The sequence below is a fragment of the Numida meleagris genome, chromosome 4 (assembly GCF_002078875.1).
Source record: "Numida meleagris isolate 19003 breed g44 Domestic line chromosome 4, NumMel1.0, whole genome shotgun sequence".
NCBI classification, from domain to species: domain Eukaryota; kingdom Metazoa; phylum Chordata; class Aves; order Galliformes; family Numididae; genus Numida; species Numida meleagris.
In genome coordinates, this window is record NC_034412.1 from 83081016 (window position 1) to 83105165 (window position 24150).

At 40.3% G+C, this 24150-nt stretch overlaps 1 protein-coding gene across 9 annotated transcripts in view; it reads left to right on the forward strand.

Annotated features, from left to right (window-relative positions):
- Positions 1–24150, forward strand: part of PROM1 (prominin 1) — a 59870-nt gene that overhangs the window by 1509 nt on the left and 34211 nt on the right. For 6 of the 9 annotated variants that reach the window (XM_021395275.1, XM_021395274.1, XM_021395278.1 and 3 more), the window contains exons 2-4: positions 4755–5165; positions 20108–20166; positions 23137–23163. In XM_021395275.1, coding sequence (XP_021250950.1) covers positions 4946–5165; positions 20108–20166; positions 23137–23163 — 306 coding nt within the window. In that variant the 5' untranslated portion in view covers positions 4755–4945. The remainder of the gene's footprint in view (positions 1–4754; positions 5166–20107; positions 20167–23136; positions 23164–24150) is intronic. The other 3 variants (XM_021395279.1, XM_021395280.1, XM_021395282.1) reach the window with 1 other exon arrangement.

Consider the following 24150-nt stretch of genomic DNA (forward strand, 5'->3'; position numbering starts at 1 on the left):
GTTGGTGCTCTCAGACAGTTCTGCAGTCCCTGGTGTTTACTGGGCTTATTTGCTTTCTACTCCTATGGCAACAGGTTGTAATCCTTGGTAGGCTTGGGAGAGCTTTTGCATCAGAAAACTGTACCTTTCTGACTTGACGGCGTCTAGCTTGGCTGGCTGTACTGTATCTCATTTGTGGTTTTGTTTTAATGCACATCCGGGAGTTGAAGGCCAGCTGTAGCTACCTGTGTTGGTGGCTGTTGTAATTAATTTCCGTCTTCCGCTGGTTGCTTTTGCTGGAACCTTGAAGGGTATTATAGACTCGGGTTTTCAAGGGACTAATTAAAAAACATAACAAACGCAGCCAGCTCTTCGGGGTGGGCTTCCTGTGGACAGCTGCTTCTTCCCCTATTCCGACCTGGTTTGCTGCCAGGAGGCTCCCCCACTGAGCTTGAGCAATGTAGCCTCTGGTTGATTGAATTTCAGTTCACAGGGTTAATCATAGTCACGTCACTGCACTGCAGAGTTGTATGTGTATGGATTGCAATGTTAAATAGGAGGAGGCCAGTCCTGTTGTAGCAAAGAGTTGGACATTCTCATGCTTCTGAGCAGGATATCATGATGCTTCTGAGTGAGTTCTGCTCATTAGCATAGGTACCATCATAAAAGCAGTTACTGAACTTCTGCATCTCAATCTGTCTCATCCTTTTAAACTTGCACTGCAGTTGCTGAAGCATTATTGGTTTTGGAAAACACTGCAGTTTTTTGGTGGTTTTTTTTTTTTTTTAAATATGAAGTGAGATACACTGGAGATGTGATAATATTGCAGCATGTATGGTGAAGGAGTGATGATGTTCTCCACAGACAGTGCTCTTAAAAAAACCCAAACAAACACAAGTATTCAGTTTAGTGACTTGTGTGTGGCATACTTAGGTGACGGCTGCAGAATAAAAAGCAAAAGCCCCATTCTTGTAAGATGGATGCTCGCAAACCACACAGAAAATAAAAGAAAGTTTTAATTGCTATATATCTTACATAGTTAACAGATGGTTATTTTCTTAATCAAAAGAGTAATGAAATGAACACCTTACTTGATAATTAGTGGAAGCACTCCAAAGGTTCACACAGCTGATTTTTCTCTCCCTGTTTGCTTGAACTTGGGATGAGTTGTGCAGGCAAGCTCATACTGATGTCACACTCCTTTGGAGGAATTGAGATGGCCACAGGCTGCAGTGAGGATTACCATAAACTGTGTTTATGTCACTTCAGTGTGTATGCCATGCTTGCAGTTCTCACAATTTCATGGATCGATTTTCACTTTCAGCACTGTTTATCTAGCAAATTCAGCTACTAATATGCTCCCAGCTCAGGTTGTGGGTTGGTTTTTTTTTTTTAATGGATAACAAGCTCCCAGTTGTCATCCTCATCTTGATACATCAGAGTTATTTTTAGGTAGGTTGAACAGCTATTGAATGCTCGCAGGTAGCCTGAGTTATAGGTTTAATAGTGCTTCTGAAAGTTCCTGCTCACTATTAATGTAGCATTTATGTAGTTTAGAGAAGATTTGGTGTCAGCCTGAAGGAATCACCCAATAAGCCTGTGTATACCAAGTTCATTGTGATGGATTTGCCAATAATGGGAGAAGGAGCACATCTGGTCAGAATTCTGCAGGTTCTTTGATTCTCAAGATACCTGCCTGCTTTTTAAAAAATACTGAACTTCATAAAGGCTTCAAGTCTGCATAATTTTCAGCTGAGATTTTGTTATTGTCTTTGGAACCAAAAAGTGGTCGTACGTCTCCATTTAGCAAGATATTGTTTGTGACTGCAGTACAGGTAGTGTCCTTGCAATTTCAGTAGCGTCCTTGTTGTAAAACTGCTGGGATTCAGTATCAGCTGCCATACGAGTTCACACTTCTGCCAGGCATAGTGATTATTTTTCAACATCAGGAGGACATCTTGGTAGTGCTTTGTTTTCCCATTTGTACAATTAGATCTAGTTTAAATTGTTCTTAGCCAAAAATCTGTTCTATTTGGGGGGTGAGGGATGACAAAAAACAGTTGTATATATTTTCCTCTTCCCCCTTCTCTCTAGCACAACATTACCCACAACAGAAAACATGCCCTGTCTTCCAGCTCTGCCTTAGGACACCAGCTGTGGTCGTCTTCCTCTCCAATTTAGTCATCCACAGACACATCTAACATTCCCATGTAATGTTTTCTGTATGTTTTTTCTATTCGTTTCTGTAACTTCTGCAATCAGAGGTCGGTTGTGGTATGTGAGCATTATCTCCTGACTCCCTGAGCTCTTGGAGTGGTATTTAGGAGTCTCCAGAGCACTCAACTTTACTCAAAAAAGTGTTCAAACTTTTTAGTAAAGAGTTCAGCTTGGTTTATTTTATCAAACTTGCACAACCTTCACTGATTCGTTATTAGGGGAAAATAAAAATCTTTTGCTCTTAGTTGGGATTTTATGGTATTTTGTCCCATGGAATTTCTGTGGATCTGATAATAAACTGCCATCAAAGTGATTTTCGTATTCGATCAATTTCTGCATTCAGCCATGGTGTGGCACGTGCATTAAAGAAAAATCTGATGAAAAAATATATTTTAGGCTGAAGAAATCTAGTCTCAAGAAGTGAGTAAAAGGAGAAAAATAGTATGTTGGAGCTGGGTAATTGATGGAACACCTCCCTTATGAGGACAGGCTGAGAGAGCTGGGGCTGTTCATCCTGGAGAAGAGAAGGCTCTGGGGAGACCTGGGAGCAGCCTTTCACTATCTGAAGGAGGACTGTAAGAAAGAAGGGGACGGACTCCTTAGCAGGGTCTGTTGTGATAGGACAAGGGGAAATGGTTTCAAACTAAGAGATACGAGATTTAGGTTGGATATAAGGAAAATGCTTTTTATGATAAGGGTGGTGAGGCACTGGCACACTGAAGGTCAGGCTGGTTGGGACTCTGAGCACCTGATCCAGCTGTAGATGTCCCTGTTCACTGCAGGGGAGTTGGACTAGATGGCCTTTAAGTGTCCCTTCCTACTCAAACTGTTCTATGATAATTCTTTTCTGACATTATTATTTAACTAAGCATCTCTTTCTGATAAGGAAATTCCTACTCTTTAAATCTTCTAAGATTTTTCATTTCAGTGTTGGGCACTATATATAGAGAGATACAACATTGGCTCACTGAGTATGGCTTGGTTACTCTGATGTTCATAGGTTTATTATTGTTTTTCTTGGTTTTCACTGGACACTGGCTAGAAAGATAGATTTAAGTTTTCCTTCTTAGCTAGATTGGGCTTCAGGGAAACAAAACTGTCCCTAGTTCTTTGATCTGGTTTTGTACTTTTGTTCCATGTTTTTCTTGATACTAATCAGACTTTTGCATACAGGAAGGAGTAGTAAACAAGCCTGCCATGTGGTTTCCAGTGAGTCAGTGCTGGCTTTTGTAAAGGGAGCATGTGCTTTATCAGGGACTGTGCAGCGTGGGAGAGACTAAGTAAGACTCACCTTGCTTCCAACTTTTAAAAGTGCTTTTTGTCTTCAGACTTCCTTTGACCTGGATGCACCTTAGAAGTGAAGAAGTTGCTGTGGCTTTGGGCTGGCTGAAGCTGCAATTGCTGTGTTGCTTTGCCACTGTTGTTGCTTTTTGCTGAGTGCTCCCCGCTTTGAGGTGGTGGCTGGTTGTGAGCGGTGTGTTCCCAGGCATCCCCACTCGTGGCATTCTGGTCAATGGCTGAAGGCTTTCCAGAAGTGAGCTGGTCTGATGGATGACTTCCAAAGTCAAAAGGGAGTAAAAGCTGCCTTTTATTGGTTGGGTTTTTTTTGGGGGGGGAGAGGAGGTGTTTCCTTGGAGAGCACCATGGCCCATGCTGAGGTGAAGGAGTGTTACCTAGCTCCAGGTAGATGAAAATGTGGCCAGGTGTTTTGTTGGAAACTTGGAGATTTTCTGCTTATTTTTCTTATGTGGCAGTTGATTGAAGTGTTGTGGTTTTGTAGATTGACAACATTCTTATCATTGTGTAGGCATCCAGAGTCATCTTAACGCTACTCAGCTTTAACAAGGTATTTTATAAAAACTGTTGGCTGCACAAGCTCTGAGGGAGAATGTTGTGAAAGTTTGAGTTAATAGAAAGCAATCGAAGACACACAGTATTATCTTTCATGTGGATGATGGAGTTTATTTTTTCTCCCTTTCAATGGTAAAAAGTTACTGGCATGGCAAAACATGCGGAAGCTTAAATTCTTTCTTGAGCTGAATCTTCAGCCTTAGCTATGAAATGGGTGTCATGGGAGTGCCATCTGCAAGGTTGTTTGTGCGGAGGAAAGTGGGAGTCCTACAGACTAAAAAGTTACAGGTTAAAGAAACTACATGGTATAGCTAGTAGTTGCTATCAACTGTAGTAACAAGAGGTAGATGACTGAATGCAAACTGCTGTGATGTGACATACTGTATTTAGTTAGAACTGCAATTTGTATGTTGTGCCTTTAATTTTGCATATTTTCTGTGGAGCTGTCCCAATGCTCTGCTTTGTTTTTGAAAACTCATTGACCTGGAACTGTGCGTAATTGTTTTTATCCCTCTTTCAAGTACAGTGTGTGTAGTAGACCATTTTATTCACAGACTTCAGTTCTTTTTTTCTTTTCTATCCTTCCAAGCTCGCTTTTAAAGTGTTGATAAGTTCAGTGTCTGCAGAAAATCGCAGGTATCTTGCAATTTCTGCTTGCATGCCAATACCCTAATGAGCTCAGATTTTTTTTAATTTTTTTTTACTAGGGATGGTGCGCTGAGTTGTTTCCATGAGAGGCTCCTATACCACTCCAGAACAAGAAGACATTAAAGAATAAGGGTGTGAGGGCACCAGCGCTTTGCTGTTGAGAAGTCTAGCTCCCAAGTGAATGTAGTGAAGACTTCTAGACTTGGTGGGACAAATACCTCTACCTCAAATTTTATGAATTCTGCTAGCCATGGCTGTGGAACTCTGTCTGCTGCTGCTGTTGTTTTGTGGAAGTACTATTTCAGAGGTTCAGCCTATATACAAGCCTCCTCCTGGGACTTTGGATTTTGGATTTGTACCTGCCAAGACATATGATACAGGTGCATACCATGAACCTGGGCCAATAGGAATTCTGTTTAAAGTAGTCCACGCTTTCCTGTATGTAGTGCAACCCAATCCTTTTCCTCAAGGTAAGCAGATAAACTTCTGTTTTTGTTATTCTTTTTATGATTTGTTACTGATTCATTCACGTTATTGTAGATACCAAGACCATAATTTGGAAGTAAATGCTAGTAAGGGCTTTGTTAGTAGCATGCTCTGTGGCCTGGGAATGTGCACAGTATCATGTTAGATAACATTTTTCTGTTTTGTATAGTTGGGTGGTATTAATGAAAATGAAATGTTAACGAAATTTCACAGCACTTTTCTTAGATATCTCAAAGCTGTCATTGATACATTTGAGGCTGTTTTTTCTTATGTGCGCCCAGAAGCATGGGATTAGGAGTAAAGCATAATTTGCTTTGTATTTAATATTAAATCCATAAAAGACAGCTCATTAAGATTTGCATATTGTGATAAACATTCTTTTTAAAATGCAGCTTTATGAGATGCACCCTCAGAAGGATCGTAGAAACTTAGCAACTAGAAATAAACTCCTTTTGTTTCCATATCTGCACCCACAGTCAAGTCTCATATAAATCCATTCCCAGTGCACAGGCGTGCAACTTTGTGTTCCTTTGTGAGTTGAAGTTCAGAATGAAACTGCATCATTATTATTTTTTTTCCATTCCTTCCCTACTAAGTTGTTCTTCTAAATGAGAAGCTGAGACATGAGAAAAGTGTGTGCATAATGAGACTACTTTGCTTGAAATGTGTTTTTGGGATCTGTGTGTTTGTGGGGTTTGTAGTTGTATCAGTGTAACTTGTCAACATGCTTTTTGTTTCATTTAACTGTCCAAAGAAAATGCTAATGTTTGTACAATACTGATATTTAAAATTATACCAAAGGTGAAGTTCTAATGACTGAAGAGCAGCTTTGGGTTTGCTACTGATTAACTTTGGCGTTTAGCTGTGATTGTGTACAAAAGAAGATTATATTATTTTGTAGTATATGTTTCAATTATGTTAAATCCTTTAATAATTTAACATCGTAAATTCTTTAGTTACAAGCCTGTATAATACCTGTTGACGATTATTTGCTTGTATTTTTGTCATTTCTTAAATTGCCGTAGAAGAATGAAGTCAAATGAACTCAAATGAATTGATTGTGTTTAGACAAGTGCTCGGAGTTCCCGAGGTTAACCTGGAGAGCAAAGGCCTGGCCTGTTCCCTGCAAGATCTGTCTCCCAGCTTTTACAGCGGGTGTACTGAGGGCTGTTGTGTGAAGCAGACAGGAATGTCACCTTTTGGAGGAGTGGTTTCCAGATGTCTCTGCTTTTGTGGTCTCTTTCCTGCCATTAAATATGCAGGTGGACTATTTGCCTCTCCATGAGACCTGATATGCTGAGTTGTCTGCATTCAGCTCTCATAAAAAAGCCTTAGTTCTGTCCAGAGGCCTGCTTTTGAATATTTTGCTCTCTTGATTTTGGAAACTTGAATTCAGTGAGATGTTTACTGTGCCTTTATAGTAACAGGAATATGGTCTATAGCCTTGTATGTTAAATTTAATATTATGTGACCAAAACATACAAATAATTATTGAATATAGAGTTTACTGTCAAGTCATGTGAGGTGGTTGGTGGTAAGTTCTGCATCAAGTGTGTGGATATTTGTGAAATCCAGTATTAAAGAGAAAGGAGCCATCCAAAAGTAAATCACTTGTGCTTACCTCATAAGTTTTGAACATGTCACTCGTCTCATTGCCTTCCCAGCAGATGCTTCCAACCAAACCAGCTGTTTTTAGAAGTTTGGCTTTCAGTGTTTTCAGTAGGTGAAGTCCTTCTCCCATGCCCCCACGTACCTCACTGCAAAACACAGATTTGACGGATCATGTCGGTTTGAGTCATACCATTTAATTGGTTAATCCTCTTAATCTCTTTTGCCATATGCTGTTCTATTTTCACATTCAGTGTATTAATAGTGTAGTTAAATATTTGAAATGTGTTTTTTTTAACTGCCAACTTGAAATAGGATTAATTCTGATTCAGAGATGAAAATAAACGTAATCACAAGTATGCGCAGGAAGCTGTTTCAATGTGTCTGACTCAAAACATCATCCTTGCTGTTGGTCTCGTGCCCCAGGAGAATTAGTTCCAGGCTGATGCCCCAGTGTATTGCACATAACCACAACACAGAGTAGAAATGTGACTCACATGCAGGGCTCTGTATCAATCGCTTGTAACTTTAATCTTAAAAACCTTTTTTTTTTTTTTCCTTAGTACTTGGAAGTACTTAATGTTTGGTTTTCCAATGTACAGTTATGCTTAGCTGGGAGGAAAGAGAAGGAAAAAAAAATATGAAAAGTGACAGGGTTACCTAACTGTGTGTAGATATTCCTGCCTTTGCAAGTCATTTGTGTGCTTCTGGTAGTGCTCTGATGTTACAGTGTGACTTCTATGCACCTTCAGTCCCGATAAAGCCTTTAGGAAGGAAGCTAGTATGAGCTTCCTTGCTTGTGATAAAGCAAAAGATGAAGTCCTTGGGTAAAGTTGTTCTTAAGTTTTTCATTTGCATGCAAATTTATTTAAATGTTCTTATTAGTCACTTTAAAGTTGAAAGTGATTAAAAAGAAAATCAGCCATGAGCTATTTTGTAAGTTTGTTTTTGGTTTTGTTTTTACTTACTTTTTTGTTAAATCGGAGTAATTATGTGATAAACAGCTTCAAATTAAGTATGTTGTTCATGCCGTAAGGTTTGTGTGCATGCAACTAAATCTAAGTTCAGATTTAATAGGTAAGTTATTAATAGAATTAAATACAATTTTTGAGTAAAGCACACTGAACTGTTAACCCTTTAGGTTTGCTTAAATTGCTGAATCTTTAAGAACATTACTGTACTGATTGGATATCTGATTGCAGCGCTTCAGTGAGTGTGAACAGATCCTGTTTCCACCTTCATCTGCCAAATACTTTTGCCCTTACTAGATAATGTACTGGTGTGATGGGAATGATTCACTCTGGAGTGTACCTGCCCCTGTGTGGAGTTAATGACATACGGGGGTGGCTTGCTGCACAGTGCGCAGTTGGTCTCTTCAGTCACACGGTGCCTTGGTTTGTCCATTTGTAACGTGAAGAGGATGGTCCTGACATGGTGACATGGTGTGCGTCACCTGTTGTGCTGGGGACCTTCAGATGTGAACTTAGTGTAGAAGGGGCACGGTCAGTGTGAGCCCTGGCTGTGAGACTGTCTTAGTGTGGCTTTGTTCCCATGGAAACTAGTTGTTAGTTGCAGTAAGACGATTTTAATCTGAAATTCCACTTGCCAGCAGGATGTGCACAACAAATCTTCAGTTTCACAGCTTGTGTCTTGTAACTAATATGTGAAGAGTTCACAAAAGAACTAAGCTGAAGTTCCTTCACTTCTTAGATGAAATAAGACAAAATTTAAGGCACGTTCACCTTGTTCTGCTGTACCTGAGCATATTGCTGGATAGTTGTGCCACATCCTTATAATTACAGCTGCTTTGTTCCAGCTTGTACTTTTCCTTCTGGATTGCACCATTTCTGCTGAAGCAGAAATAAAACTTTAAACTTGAATGCAGGACCTTGCTAGGCAAAGCACAGCATGAAGAGGTAAATGTATACTCTTTATGGGGAAGAAGAACAAGCAGTTTTGTAGACCTGGACTACACCTCTCAGTTCTTCTGTTGGCAGTCTGTTGAGCAGTTTCAGCATCTTTCAAAGCTGCTGCAAATCATGGAATTTAGCAAGTTTGTTTTCTATCCCCCGTTTCTGAAATTAATGTCTTACGTGAGTGTATTCAGCAATTGTAACATTTTGTACATTCACATTTACAAAAATCACATAATTTTATGTGAATATAAACAGAGTATCCCTAGCTAGTGCAGCTGCAATAGAAAAAGCATACCTCCTTTTTCTGGATACCTGCTCAGTGTTTGATGAACACTGAAAATATTGTGTGATGTGTGTGGTTTTTTTAAAATACATGAGATGTGTTGGATGTGAAAGAACTGTGTGCTCTCTTGTTCTGACTTAGGTCCAGGTGCTACAGTTCAACAACATAAGGCAGTCTTCAGTTTTCCAGAACAATTAAGACCTTTTGTAAAAACTTGTCTTGAAATATTCTTTTCCAGTTATGTGAAGTCTCAGTATCGCTTCAGGAGTGGAACTGCACTGAAGTGATATACTGCTTTTTTGAGCTAGTTTTTGACAGGTACCCCTTGTGCACATGGGTTGATTTTTCTTATAGCTTGCCTCCTGGAGCTGGGTTGGGAGCACGGATGCAATCGTCGGTGCAGGAACTGAGAGGAAGGGAGAATTCTCTGAGAGTACGACCTGCTTCTTAGTGAGGCAGCTGTTAGATTGTCCAAGCTTCGTTGTGAAGTGACCATTTCAGTAAGCTATAGAGTCACTGCCCTCATGACAGCCCTATAGTGTGGTTTGGTTTTTTTCAGTACTGTAGCCTGAGTGACATGAATTTCAGGTAGTAGCTGAAGAGTGTTGATCAAAATGGAAGGTTTCATTGATAGGTGTTTATATATAGTAAATAGTGCTGGTGTGATGTGGGTAGAACTGGAATAAGAGGGGGAAATTACAGAGCTCCTTTATGTGGTTATGGGGGGTATATGCTGAAGGAAATGCCTTGTGTCTAAGATTAGAAATACTGTGAAATATTGAGCAGCAAGAAGACAACAGGATAAATTAGCATGTTCTTTTCTCTGCCCACTCACATACACTTAAGGAAATAGAGTTTAAAAGATCGTTGCTTGTTTCATGCTGGGAAGTTAAGAGGTGCTCTGCTTGATAGCATACATATGTAAACAAGGAACACAGAAATAGTTTCTGACAAAGATTTGGGGTCTGCTTCTTGCAGTAGGCACCAGAAGCATTATTCTTTTTTTCCAAAACTATTCCAAACTGTAGACTATCCAGCAGACTGCTTGTCAAAAAGATTTTTTTGTGGATGGGGATGAGACAGAGGTTTTGGATATGGGAGGCTTACAGAAATTATCTACTGGAAGCCACCTCAGGAGGAAAAAAAAAAAAAAAAGATTGCACTTCTCTAATGTCTTCCTGCCCACTTCATTTGGATTATGTAAAGAAGGAGTCCCTTTTGGAAACAAGTATTATGCAGAAAATATGCAAGTCAGTTGTAACCAGTGTGGCATATACGATAATCTGAAAATCTAGCACTGTTGATACATCTGGAATCCTCTCTCTTCAGTATCCTGAATGCTCATCATGATCTGGTTTAACACTGCCTGCTGGCTGTGCCTAGGAGAAGAACACACTTCAACAATTGAAAAATGACAATCCAGCATTGCAACATCAATAATATTAAGGCAAATAAAACTGCTTCCAGATAAGACAGCTATGTTCTCTCTGTCTGTTGGGAACGTTGGCTGGCACATGGTTTGGGAGTTTTCCAGGAGAGCTGGCTTGGGAAAGCTGCTAGCTGTTGCAGTATGGGAAATATCAGAGCAGGGATTGAAACTATCCTGACTCTGCAGCGTTCATGGGAGACATGCGGAACAACCAATGAGATGGTCAGTGGTGTTCCCTGCATGGGTGCATCTGAGTGCACCAAACCTAGAGGCTCCGGCTGCAAGGATGGGTGGAGTGAGAGGTACAAAACAGGATTATCTTAGTGGGTGGTCTTGTTGTTAGTTGATTTTTTACCTAGAACAATAAACAATTTTATTAAAGAAAAAAAAAAGGTGCCATCTCCTAAAATGGAGGTATTTGGATGATTAATAATACTGTGTGTAGTGTGTATGAGTAACATGAGTTATTTTGAGTGTAGCATGATGTCTTTGTACCAGCAATGACACTGAAACCCTGAATTAAACTCTTAAAATTCTGTGTGCATTCATTTTACTTGGTGTCTCTAAAAGATTGACTATCCCATGTAGTATTTCACGGCAAAGGGAAAAACAGGTTTAAGCATCTGTTTGGTCAAAGTCTGTGTTTTGCCTGTCCAGTGCCAGTGCACAATCACAGTCTTAGAGCACATGACATGAATGTAGTGGTAGTTTGTATCCCTCTCTCTGGTAACAAAATTATACTCAGGACATCTGAAATGCAGATTGTCTTCTATGGAAAGAAGCGTGCTGGAATAGGCTTTGGGTCAGACAGATTCTGTGGTTGTATATCATGAGTGGATGTTCAGGCCACCCAGCGGAGGCTCCCTGTTTTTTCTGGCTTGAAAATGGAACCTATTCTGCTGTCTGTTCTGCCCCGCCATTTTATTTTTACATGCTTATCTCTCTATGTAGTATTGGAGCACATTTTCTCTTCTAGTTCATGGAATGTAGGGGGAGAGTGAGTGAAAGTCTCAAAGAATAGAATCACAGAACTGTTAAGTTGGAAAAAAACAATTATCTAGTCAAACTGTCATCCCCTCACCACCATACCACTGAACCACATCGCTCAGTGCCACATCTCCATGTTTCTTGGCCACTTCCAGGGACAGTGACTCCACCACCTCCCTGGGCAGCATGTTTCAATGCCTCACCACTCAAAGAATATATTTTTTTCCTAGTATTTAACTTGAACCTCACTTGACGCAGTGTTAGGCCATTACTTCTTGTTCTGTTACTACTTTCCTGGGAGAAGAGACCAACGTGATGCAAGTTAGAAGGGAGATCAGCTGCCACAGATAGCAGATAGTGTAATCTGAATTTATCAGCATATGCATCTTAGTGTAAGCTTACCAGTCTGCACTGTGCAGATACATTTCTGCTTGTCTGAAAAGAGTTATATTATTAAATTCTTACTTGTACTGCATTTTAACGTAGTCAAGAGCTTTATGTTCTCTGAAAATGCACCAAATTATTTTCATGAGCTGTAAACGGTTGTTACAGTTGTGAATATTTTTACTAATAGTAAGTATTGTTTGGGATGTTTAGCTTAGCTGAAAGGTGCCGTACGGAGCACATAGAAAGTTGAGGCCTTCCTTCTGTGTAGCAGCCTTCCCTTTGTCTTTGATTTTTGAGTGGAGGAGTGGTCTGTATAGTATTTTGAGCCAACGTGTATGCCACAGTAATCAAACATGGAAGATTTTGACCCTTGCAGAAGTGGAAATACGTAGGGAAGGAATTCTGAGAAACCACAGAAAACCTGACGGAAAGCAACTTACTGAGGTAATTAAGAACTGGTACAAGCAGGACTCCTGCGCATCACTACCAATCATATGCATTCATATTTTCAACGATTCAAGATAGCAATATAGAGATAGGATTTTCTTTGCTTTTTTCAGTTTATGGGAGCTTCTGAGGACAGAAATGAAGAGCAGGAAAAATGCTATTATTCATGCAATGTAAATATTTACTATTCTAATAAAAGTTAAAAGTCCGATATGTTACACAACCTGTGAACGATTAAGTCCCTGCAGTGTGTTCAAACAGACAAGCACACGCAGCCTACAGAGTTAAATCTTTGCTTGTAATCTGCTGTAAATCCTTACCAGATGGTGGCCTGAACTTTAGGTAGCTACTACAAACAAAATGGCAAAAAATAGCTGCTGTGGCACAAACAATGCATTGCAGAAGTTTCATTGCCTTCAGAATATGAGATGATGCAGTTTCTGTGTGGATACTTCTTCAAAGCTTTGTTCTTGACTTGGTGTCTGCATGATATATGCAAATTTATTGCAAACTCCAAAGATTTTTCTAAAGACTTCTCTCTTTTGTTCTTTCTCCAAAACTTCAGCAAGAACAGAACTTTCTTTGTAGCAAAGAACAGCTAGAAAGTCTTTTCAAAGAATATTTTCACAGGAGAAATCTTTCATTCTAGCTGTACTATAGCAGACAATATAGTAGCTGTGTGGATATTTTTTGTCTTTAAACCTTTTCCTGGTCAGGCTTTTAATGTTGTCTCTGTATGGTGAGGAAAAGCATAAAAATGAGAGTGTGTACTGAAGGAATATACTGAGTTTTGGGCAGCTGTAAGGTGTGAGGATATTTTGTGGAAGGATGAAATTTTTTGTTTGGTCTTCCTGACTAATAATGACTGACTAATAAAACTTCTGGAGTTTCATCAATGCTTTGGGGAAATTAGGGAACTTTTTTTGTGCATGAATGGAATTCATAAACTGTTACTTATCTAATCCACTGTTGTATAGTTTCTTCTGTAAATCTGTGCTATTTTCTGTCAGGAGCGTAAAGGGAGTCTGATATTTCCTGGTTATTGCAGCATGCACATTCAGCAGCTCTTGCTGCACTGCAGTTCCACATCTTCAGCAGTTGCAGCACACCTGGTCCTGCCTGCGCTTCGACTAAAACTTACTCAGCGTAGACTACTCCTGTTCACAGCTATTCATGGCATCTCTTTGCCTATTTCATATTGCTGCCTGAACCCTCTCACATCACCCTTCACCTCATCCACTGTAAGCTAAGGCTCTTTTCTAGGTGGTCTAGTAGCTTGTCCTTTCACCTACGAGTAAAGCAGTATGTGCTCTCCAAGTCTAACAAGATGTTAAATGCATTTACTATGTATTTGCTTTTTGTCTCAGCTGGATTTTGAGACAGAAACAGAGTAATCTAGGATAAGCTGGGAATGTAGCATATTTCTCTTGCTGTTGATCATGTAATTGAAGAGTGCAGCCAGAGAACAGGAATGGGAGATGATCGTACTGGTTAGAGGAAACACCATATTGGAACCAGAAGGTGACAAGGCAGAGTGGCGTTGCAGATGTGATGAGAAGTGAAAATAATTAGGCAATTTAGTATGTAGTTGCTGGTTTTAACCTCCATTCAACTAGCTACCATAGAATATCAGGTTCTAGGGTGTCATTTGACATGTCAGTGAGCAGGTGCAATGACAAGGTTCCTTTTTTGTTTGTTTTTCTAAGATTATAGTATTTTGCACTCTATTTCTTTAATGTGCAACATAATGGGAGATGGAATTTCCTTTTACCATCTCTAGGGTGCATAGGTTGTCTTGTGTGAGGGCTTTAGAACTGAGGGAATGTTGGTGTTGCTCAGGAGTTGTGCTCACCAGGAGAAAGACCAGAGTTCGCTGTTGTGAGGAGCAAGAGTAAGGAGACTAAACCTTTCCTAGTGCTCCAGGTAATTCAATAAAAAAAAAAAAGGAAAGGGAGTTATGTAGAGAGCCTGCCAAAAAGTTGCAGGGAGAATTTATCTGAGAAAGACATCTTTTCTTAGTTTAGGATCAAGGATGATGGCCTCAGTCTGTCCAGTGGAGATGCTGTGAAGAGAGGAGTGACCCTTGCTTTGAATTTGGGATTCAAAAGGAATGATCTAGCCTATACAAGTGAACGTGTGGATCAGAGTCCTCATCTGTGGGCTGAAGGGATTTCCTGTTGAGTGGGAATATCTCCTCACCTCACTGAATTCTCATCTGGCCTACAGAGTGAGTTTGTTTCTTGGACTGCAGAAAGAGGACAGTTGTCGTGGGATGAGGAATACAACAGAACACTTTTTTAGTTAGTCTCAGCATCAACATGCTTCTTAGGTTCTCCTGCCATCACTGTTACTGAGGTCCCACATAGCCTTGCAGAGGAGCCAGAGCCAAGTGATCACTGCAGGACTGTAGTCGTAGAATCACATAATAGCTTGAGTAGGAAGGGGCCCATGAGGATCATGGAATCCAACTCCTGGCTCCACGACGGGCCATCCAAAATTCAAACCATATTTCTGAGAGCATTATCCAAACTCTCCTTTAACTCTGGCAACTTGGGGCTATGATTCCTGCCCTGGGGAGCCTGTTCCATGCCCACCACCCTCAAGTGAAGAACCTTTTCTTAACACCAAACCTAACCCCCCCGACACAGCTCCATGCCATTCCCTTGGGCCCTGTCACTGTCACAGAGAGCAGAGTTCAGCGCTGCCTCTCCACTCCCTCTTGGGAGCTGTAGATGCCATGAGGCCTCCCCTCAGCCTCTTTGTTCTGAGCTGAACTAATCAAGGGACTTCATATGCTTCTCATGCGTTTTGCCCTCTAAACCCTTCCTAATTTTCATAGCCCTACTTTGAGCACTCTATAGGTTTGCCCTTCTTGCGGTACTCAAAACTGCACTTTGTGCTTGAGATAGGCCCCACCAGTGCAGAGTAGACCTGGGACTAGGGCCAGAGCAAGTGTGTGGATCCACAAGGTAGTTAAGCAACAATAAAGGCAAGCACCCTAGGTTACCTGCTGGAGGAGACTTCTTCAAAGGAAACTGAATCTGACCGTAATTAAGGTCAATGGCAAAAGGCTTTCTAAGTTTGAGGAAGCAACCAAAGTTCCACTCAGGTCGAAGCAAGTATTCTAAAATGTCAATAAACTGAACTTGCTATAGAACACCCAAAAGATTTTTTTTCTCTGCGAATAAATCTGAAATGTTATATAGATTTTCTGGTTTTCTTGGACTTGCAAGAGTTAGTTATTAGTCTGAGTCATAATTAGAGAGGAAAACAAGCAATCTTGATGCTATTTTAATTCATTAATTTCACAGTAATTGTTGCTATTTATTCATGACACTAAATGGGGTCAAACTGACCCATATTCAGAAAAATACTGAACTGAGCAGTGTATACATAGTCCATTGACACTGTCTGTCTATTATAGATGAAGAAGAATGGGAGGGAATTCTGTGATATGAGGTGGTATGAAAGCAGTTATTATCATGTGTATTATCAATATAATTCTCTCCCGTTGTTCTGAAGATCTCCATTCAGTGCAACTTGAATGCTTCAGTCACGGTATTTACTGGTTTGCTTGAAGTTTTTTTCAGAATAGAAACTTAATATGTTGCATTATGCATAAAAGGATAAATGAATTTCTGGCATAATTTGATTAATGCTGGAGTTGCATTATAACTGAACTGGCTCAATGGAATTGTTTGAGCGAAGATCAAGCATAGCATTCCCAAAGGTTTTATTCCAACTGTTTTCCTGTCACCTAGATTTGAAAAGCTTTCTTGGAAGAGGCATTTATAACTAATTTATGTTGGGACTTAATAGCCAGACAGTTTATTTTAAAATCTGTATTATTTTTGCTCTCTCTTTTTGTAGAGTAGTTCTAAGAAGAAAGCCTAGTTGTAACCTTATTTTCTTCTCTGAACAGTACAGTGTTATTGGCTGGATGTGCATGACAGTCATGTTATGCAGAAGATGGTGATTGTTTCATTGAATGGAGCTCCTCAGAGGTGCTTAATATTTCATCACAAATTGCATTGGTAAATGAACAGTTCATCTGGCTAGTTAGATTTACCAGGGCAGATGGCATTTCGCATGTGTGATGAGAGCAGGAAGGAGATAGTGCAGAGCAATAATGTAATTAGCTGTGTAAATGAGCCTCACAAGGTAAATCTCTTTAACCCTAGTGAGGAAATGTGTTCTGTGCTAAAGCCTTGGATTACTGGTCCTGTGAAACAATGTGTGCAGCTGGTCAAGCCAAGATTTCAGAAGTAATCTAGTTAACTTGAAAATAGGGGGCACCACTCCTTTCCACACCTGCCTAGCACTTTTGTGTTAGAAATGGGAACCAGACTCAAAGATGTTGGGCTGGCTCTGAGGTACTCTACCCATCATGCAGAATAGCATCAGGTGGAGTTGTCTTAGTTCAGTTTAAAATAAAAATGCATTTCAATGCTAGATTTGAGATGTTCTAGCTGGGAAAGAATGGCACTTCATGAAAGCAAGTCTAAATCACAGAGATGAGGAATTAAATGTAGGCAGAGGTGTTTCTTCACTGTCCTGCAATGAACAGCTTGTATGAAAACACAGTATACATGGGAGCACAGGGTGCTCTCCCATTTAACCTCTGAGTGCTTTTGTATTAAACACGACTGATAGTAGTGTGCATAAAACCTGAGAGGGGGATTCTTGATCCTGCAAAACCACTGAAGCATGTTTGTGCCTACGGATGTGTGGATGAGTAACTGAAGGTAATGTTACATTTGGTTTTGGTCAATATTAATTTTTATGGGAATATATATAACTTCCACATATCATTTGAAAGCATGAAATCGCAGAATCATTATGGCTGGAAAAGACCACTAAGATCACCTAGTCCAACCCCAACCCCACCATGCCCACTAACCATGTCCGTCAGTGCCACACCTACACATTTCTTGAACACCTCCAGGGACGATCACTCCACCACCACCCTGGGCACCCTATTCCAATGCCTCTCCACTCTTTCTGAGAAGAGTTTTTTCCTAATGTCTAACCTGAACCTTCCCTGGCGCAACTTAAGGCGATTGCCTCTCCTTGTATCATTGTTACTTGGGAGAAGAGCTGACTCCCACCTCACCACAACCTCCTTCCAGGTCATTGTAGAGAGCAGTAAGTTCTCTCCTGAGCCTCCTCTTCTCCAAATGAATTAACTTATAATATATTTAATAATTGAAATTGAAGGCTCTTGAAATAGTAAATTCATTGCAAAGAATGGTCAACCACTGTGCATTGCCTGTTGAGAAAAACACCCTAAAGCTTCACATTGCTTCTAAAAAAATCTTTACCAAATAATATAAGTTGTAAATCTTTATTCAGCAGGAAAAAGTCACATTCTGAAAATCAAGGAAAAAAATAGGCTGTGTAATAGCAGTCACTGTGCTGTGTATGGCATAAAACCCATATTTCCATTACTATTTAGTATCTAATTTATACAATCCATATGGGAACTTTTTGTACCTATTTTCAGGTGTTCTTGTTTACTATAAACCTAAAGAGACTTTTGTTCCTGATGAAAAGGCTTTAGAGCCTCTAAATTTTGAAAACACACTGGAAATCTTGTTTTCTGTATCAGTTTGTCAGTGTATTCAGGTACTGTCATTTTTTGACTGGCAAGATATAAATTATGGAAAGGGTACAAATAACAACAGTGAATCAGAAACATTCTGAGCAATTTAAGTGTATCACAGGTAGTCAGAGGGATTTGGGTTTTTTTTATTTTATTTTTTAATATTAGATATTCTGCTTGGAGATTATCAAGATCAGGACAGAGCCCTGAGCAATGTAATGTAGCTGCCCATGCTCTGAGCCAGGGGCTTGACTGGAAGAACTCCAGGGGTCATAGAATTATAGAACCATAGAATGGCTTGGGTTGAAAGGGACCTTAAAACCCATCTTCAGTGGCTGTACTGCAGTGTGTTATTACACAGTGTAAATGGGTAAATAAATATGTAAATGAAAGGGGTTATTTTAGTCCTTTTTTTTTCTGCTTGTGAGATCAAGAGAAAATTCATTGTATTGGATGCTTCACGCACCAAATCTTTCTTAAAATTACCTCTTTGGGAGGGATATAGATTTAAACAAGAGGAAATGAATTTTACATTTGCTGCTGAAGAAAATATTGTCTGATACAGCCAGTGTGCATCATATTTCGGGCTTTGTGCAGCGCTGGCGCACTTGGCTGTGCACCTCCTTGCTTCTGAAACTCCCTGAGGAATGCACGCCGTTGGGATGCTGTGAGCATCTTGGCACAGGTTGGTTGGCCCCTGCCAAGCAATACTTGAACATGTTTATTAGGATTGTAACTCCTTTCTTCTTCCTTGGTGCCTATTTTACTGATGTTTTTGTTATTGCGGGATTCAGCCTTATCTTCTCACTTCTGCATAGTCTTTCAAAAAGGGGCTTGCCTCACTGTGATGTCCTTTATCATCTTCTGTTAGCATGCTTCCTGAATTTTAAAATACAGTTCCCATCTGTGAATGATTTGCAGCTTGACACTCCTGTGATAAGTTAACGGATTTTTACTTTAATCTTTTAATTTGCAATCTTGGTGGCTACAGCTTCCTTGCAGGGAAAACCTTCCTTGCCACCTTGAAAACAGCTGTTGTTGCTCTGCATTTGTGTTTGATTTTCTGTGAGGAACTTCTCAGGATCTCTTGAACTTGCAGATCAGTGGTGTGCACGCTCCCGCTGTAGGGTTCTGCGTGCGAGGTCAGGGGGAGCTGCCTGCTTGGGAATTTGTTTTTGTAAGGCTTGTGCAGAATTAGAGAAGAGTGAGATCACAGTGCCCTTGAATGCACTATTACACGGGTGTACAGTAAATTCTTAGAGGGGCTGGGGTATTTTTAGAAGTGAGTAATCATTTTTGAATCTATGGGTCCTTTATTGATCTGCAGAAGAATTAACTGAATGGAAGCTTTTCTCAGGTAGGTTCAGTTCCATATGATGAGACTAGTGATGGTCATTAGGACCATAAAGCCCAGTCCTGTATGAACATGGGGTCAGAGTGTTCCCTCCTAATGTATTTCCTCTTCCTCAGGGACCAGAAGCTCAGTCCATCATTTCTCACAGACATCTGAGCATTGCTTCTCATGTGTAAGCTGCCAGGGAGCAAAGCTAGAGCTCCCATTGGTTGCAGGTGCAAGGCATCACACTAGTGGCCAGTTGTCACAAGTCCCAGTTAAGTGCATTGATGTTAAACTCCTGCTTCATTTTTTGGAAGGTACCTTGTCTATATTGTGAGTAAGTTAGAAGTGAGTGAGATGGAGTTGCACTTGCAGTACCATGTGGATTTGTTCTGGCTGTGTTGCATACCCTTGTGCAAGGTCTGCTGATCCCCAAACCAAGAAAGAATAGAAATTAGAATAAAGTGGGCAAGATAAGGGCCTTCTTCCTTGTGCTGAAATCATCATTAACATGTTTGTTTTGCACATTATGTATGTAATTTTGTGTATGTATTTATATGTATCTATGTATGTCCTTGTAAACATGAAGCAAAGCTGACACCCAGAACTTTGTCCAAATAATTGATAAGTTTGTGCTTAACTTTTAATAACGTTGCTAAGGTACAGAAAGGTGACCTCAGAAGAACCTTCACTGCATTTCAGTGGGATTTAATTGATAGACACCCTGGTTATCTTCCTGTGATCTCATAAAATAGAGTCAATTAAAAATGTTGGTACGAGACAAGTTTATGGAAAGACTTATGTACTTGCTGATCCTGTGGATGTCTATTCTTATTTGCATATTGCCTGCCTAAGACTAGAATTTTTACCATCTTCTTTCCTCCATTTTTATAATGGTTTAAAATTCTGGAATATTCTTGCTTATTTTCAGATCTCATCAGAAAACTAGCACAGCAGAAGTTTGGAAATACACAGGGCGATTATCAAAAGGTAAATTGTCTATGTGTATCTGCATAAAATAATGAAAACAGTGACTGAAATTCAGTTTTATTTCTAAAACAGTTGTATTTTAAAGTTATAACAACAAGATATGGGAATGAAATTTGAGGGTAACAAGACTGATGATTTCTTATAAAATTTGAGATGGAAACTTGTCAAAAATGTCACAAAGAAAATGTCATATGCCAGTGTTAAAAAACAACGCATAGTTAAAGGCTCCATTGTAAATTCGAGCAGTAAAGTGATTGCAGTCCTTATTATGCACAGGTTGAAGCTCCTTTGTATAGAAAAATACTGCTTTTATTTGGAAATGCTTAATAGAGCGAACCATTACTGCTCAGTTCTCATGTTAGTTTCAGCTATTTTCCTCAAAAAGCTCAATTTATATACTGCTTGTGGTGCCTTGGTCAAACTAAGTTTCCATAGTCTACTGATAAAGTATTTTTAGAGCGTGCTAATCACATTAAGTATACTCTCCATTCTCTCTCTAGGTTTGTGATTTTTCTGTAACAGTTGAAATTCTTAGGATGTCTGGTAGCAAGAGGAAGTAGAACGGAGCTTGGGTCTGATTTCAGGCTGTTCTTGAGGATGATGCTCCATCTTTGAAGCAGTGTCACTGCTTGAGTTCCAGCAGTAGGGATCATAACCAGGACCACGCAATGAACAAGTGACTCCATGTGAGCTTAGTATGGCATTCTGACAGGTAGATGGGCTTGGAGCTTGGCATACAGGCATTAATTTACTGCCTTGAATGAGGATGAGCTGAATCACCTTGGGATTTGCAGGGGGAAGGCCTTGTGTTTCTATGCCTTTCTGACAGCAAGCTCATTGCTCCAGGGGTTTGATATGCTCTGCATGACACTCGAGTGCTTGGATATTGTCCTCCTGCTGCATCAAGCAGCACTTGCCAATCCTATGGGTTTGTCTAGTGGGGCTTTGCCATAGCAATGCAACACCTGTCTGTGGTGCAGGCATTCCTAGAGAGCTTTGTTGGCTGGGTCCTTGGACTAAGTGTTAGACCATAGGTGCTTGAGTGTAGTGATTAGTAACTACTGTGTAAGTAATGAGAAATTTGAAACTAATAGCTGTAATCTGTAGTTAAAGTATTTGGTAAAATACTGTGTGATTGTAAGATGGCAGATACAGTATCAGGTGTGCTTGAGAAGATGTAGGCCATTTATAGGACCTAATTCCAACCAGAATACAATCGAAACCTTGAAACAAATTTGGGAATAAATTAGGGCAAGTGGAGAGACTCGCAGAAGCCAAACGCATCAGAGGGATGTAGCCAGGAAGAGATAAGTGTGGCTATGAATGTGCCTCTGGAGGAGCTCCTAGCAGAGGCAGGGAAATGGGAATGTTCATGAAGGGTGTGAGTAAGGAACTGGAAATGATGCCTTGGGCTTGGTTGCTCAGTCAGAAGGAAAGAACTTGAACTATGATGGGCTCCAGGAGTGTCTGTTAGGATGGTCTGGGAAACATATGGGTTTCCAGAGGACAGTGGAAGTCTTTGTTTAGCTTAGGAAAAGAATTGATAAGGGGTATGATTACTCCTTATAAATACATGTATATGGAGAAGAAACACCAGGAAGAAAAGACTGCTATTTGGGCAAAAGATGGTGTTATCACAGAAGCGGGCGCAGAAGTGGGCCATGTGTGAGCATACGTTAGGGGAAGACTCACTAGTTCGCCAAGGAATCGCAAGAAAGGAAGTCTAACTGCTTCTGACATTTATCCTGTTAAATTTCTGCTGCCATTCCTTCATCTCTCTTCTTTTTAAAGCTATTTGTAGAATGCGTTAGTGACTCAGGAGGCCCTCCCCAGTTCTGCGCTGTGTGTCCCTGTGATCCCAGCTGGACTCTTGCATAGATGCCTTACCATCCCCTGGCAGGGGCCCCGAGCTGCCAGGATAACCTGACAGCTGAGCACAGTTGCTGTGTGCTCTCAGGGGCTCAGCTCGCTGCTGCTGCTGCTGCAACAGCCTTAGTTCTGCTGGGAGATGGCTTGCTAAAACTGTTCAAAATCATACGTGGTACCATATTTTTAAGGGAGGTTAATGGTACCAAATATAATTGTGACTCTTTTAAGCATATTGTACAGTAGAAGTTCCACAAAGATGTGTGTAATGCTGAAGAAGAACTTCTTCTGATTCACACGCAGCAGCCTTCAGGTTGAGAGGTCTGCTGTTTTACCTGTGTAGTTTTTCTGCTGACAAGAAAAGGGAAAGCATTATCAGGTGTGAACTTTTCATATGGAGATTAATAGGAGAAATACAATAAATTATGTTTTCATTGTGAAAACAAAGGGAAAACTAAGTTCTTCAGAAATTCCTGTCACTTAATATTTCACTTCCAGTGTTTTCCTGAAATACGAATGAAAAATGAATTAAGAACCTGTTAGATACATTTCTCCATTCCTTCTTTTTTTACTTGTGCATAATTTATAATCTCTCCATATGTAGTTGAAAGAGAAAGTAAATTTCCTGTGTTACGTTCCCAAAACTGCTGCTGAAACTGCTGCACTTATGCCAAAATAAAATTAGCATTGAAAAGAAGATGTTAGTCAGGAATATCAGTCAGTTACAACTGGTGGAATTTTTGAAGGAATCACAAAACCATGAAGAAATGCAGTCTCTGGCCTTGAGATTGCTGGGAATTAAAAGAAACAGATGTTTGGTACAGAAATAACTGATCCGTGCTGCTCTAAGATGGAAATGTTTGTTGGACAGATCTTAGATTCCGTTTACGTACAAAGGAAACCAGACATTACCTGCTGTGTATTTTATTGTACATAATTTTCTGTAATTACACAGTTGTGCTTCTGTGCATTATTTTACTTCAGTGGCTTGTTATTGTTTCTGTGTTGTTAATTGTTTTGATTGTGGTTAATTATTCATTACTCGATTTGTTTTTGTGCATGCTGCCTGTTACACACACTCTCCATTTGTTTTGACTTCCACAGCCTGAAAATGTTGTCCTGACACTCCAGGTAATGTCTTATCTGGTAGATGTACAGCTTTGACAAGAAACTAACCGTGTTGATATGTGCTACTCCTATTAAAACATTCATAACTGTTTCTTACATTTTTAAAAATAGTCTTTTTCCATCTAACCTATTTTAAAATGTACATCATAGAATAGTTTCTGAAGTGTTCAGCTAACTAAAAAAGAAAACAGAAATGTTTTTGTGGGTTACTGTGTAATTCTTTCAGAAAAATACCCATATTCTTCTTCCAAGCATCTGGTTTGTGTTCTTCAGAAGGGATAACATCTTTAAACCAGCAGTTAATAGTAATGATAATTAAAAAAAAAAAAAAAAAAAAAAACTAGATTTCATCCTAGAATTGGTAATTAGGTCAGAAATTTGCAACTCTGCTAATGGTGATGGTTGCTGTATTTGGATCAGTTGGTAATTAGGGATTGCGAGGAAGGGAGTCAGTGAAGCTGGAACTGGAGCATGATAGATAGCTTGTGTGAAATTGTAACTTACTTTGCAGGACAATCTGCAGCCCTAGTTTCATCCTTTTACTGCCAAGCTGACCTTGTACTGGCAGATTTGTACAACAGAGGAGGATTCAAAGTATGAGTGTGACAATTAGTTCTCCCAAAATTGTAGAAAATCTGGGAAGAGAGATTTGTTAGGCAGGAGGGACAGCTGGAGCCTGCCACCCCATGCTGCCCAGCTGTCAGACACCTGCCTGGCCTGGCTGGGGCAGTACTGCCCTGTGTTTGCAGCAGCTGTCCCTGGGATGCTGCACCACCTCGCAGGTGCTGTGCCCCAAGCTGGTGGGGTATTGCACTGCAGGCTTTCCGTCCGTCCGTCCTTCCTTCCGTCCATCCTTCCTTCCGTCCGTCCTTCCTTCCGTCCGTCCTTCCTTCCGTCCGTCCTTCCTTCCGTCCGTCCTTCCTTCCGTCCGTCCTTCCTTCCGTCCGTCCTTCCGTCCTCCCTCCCTCCCTTCCTCCCTCCCGTCCTTCC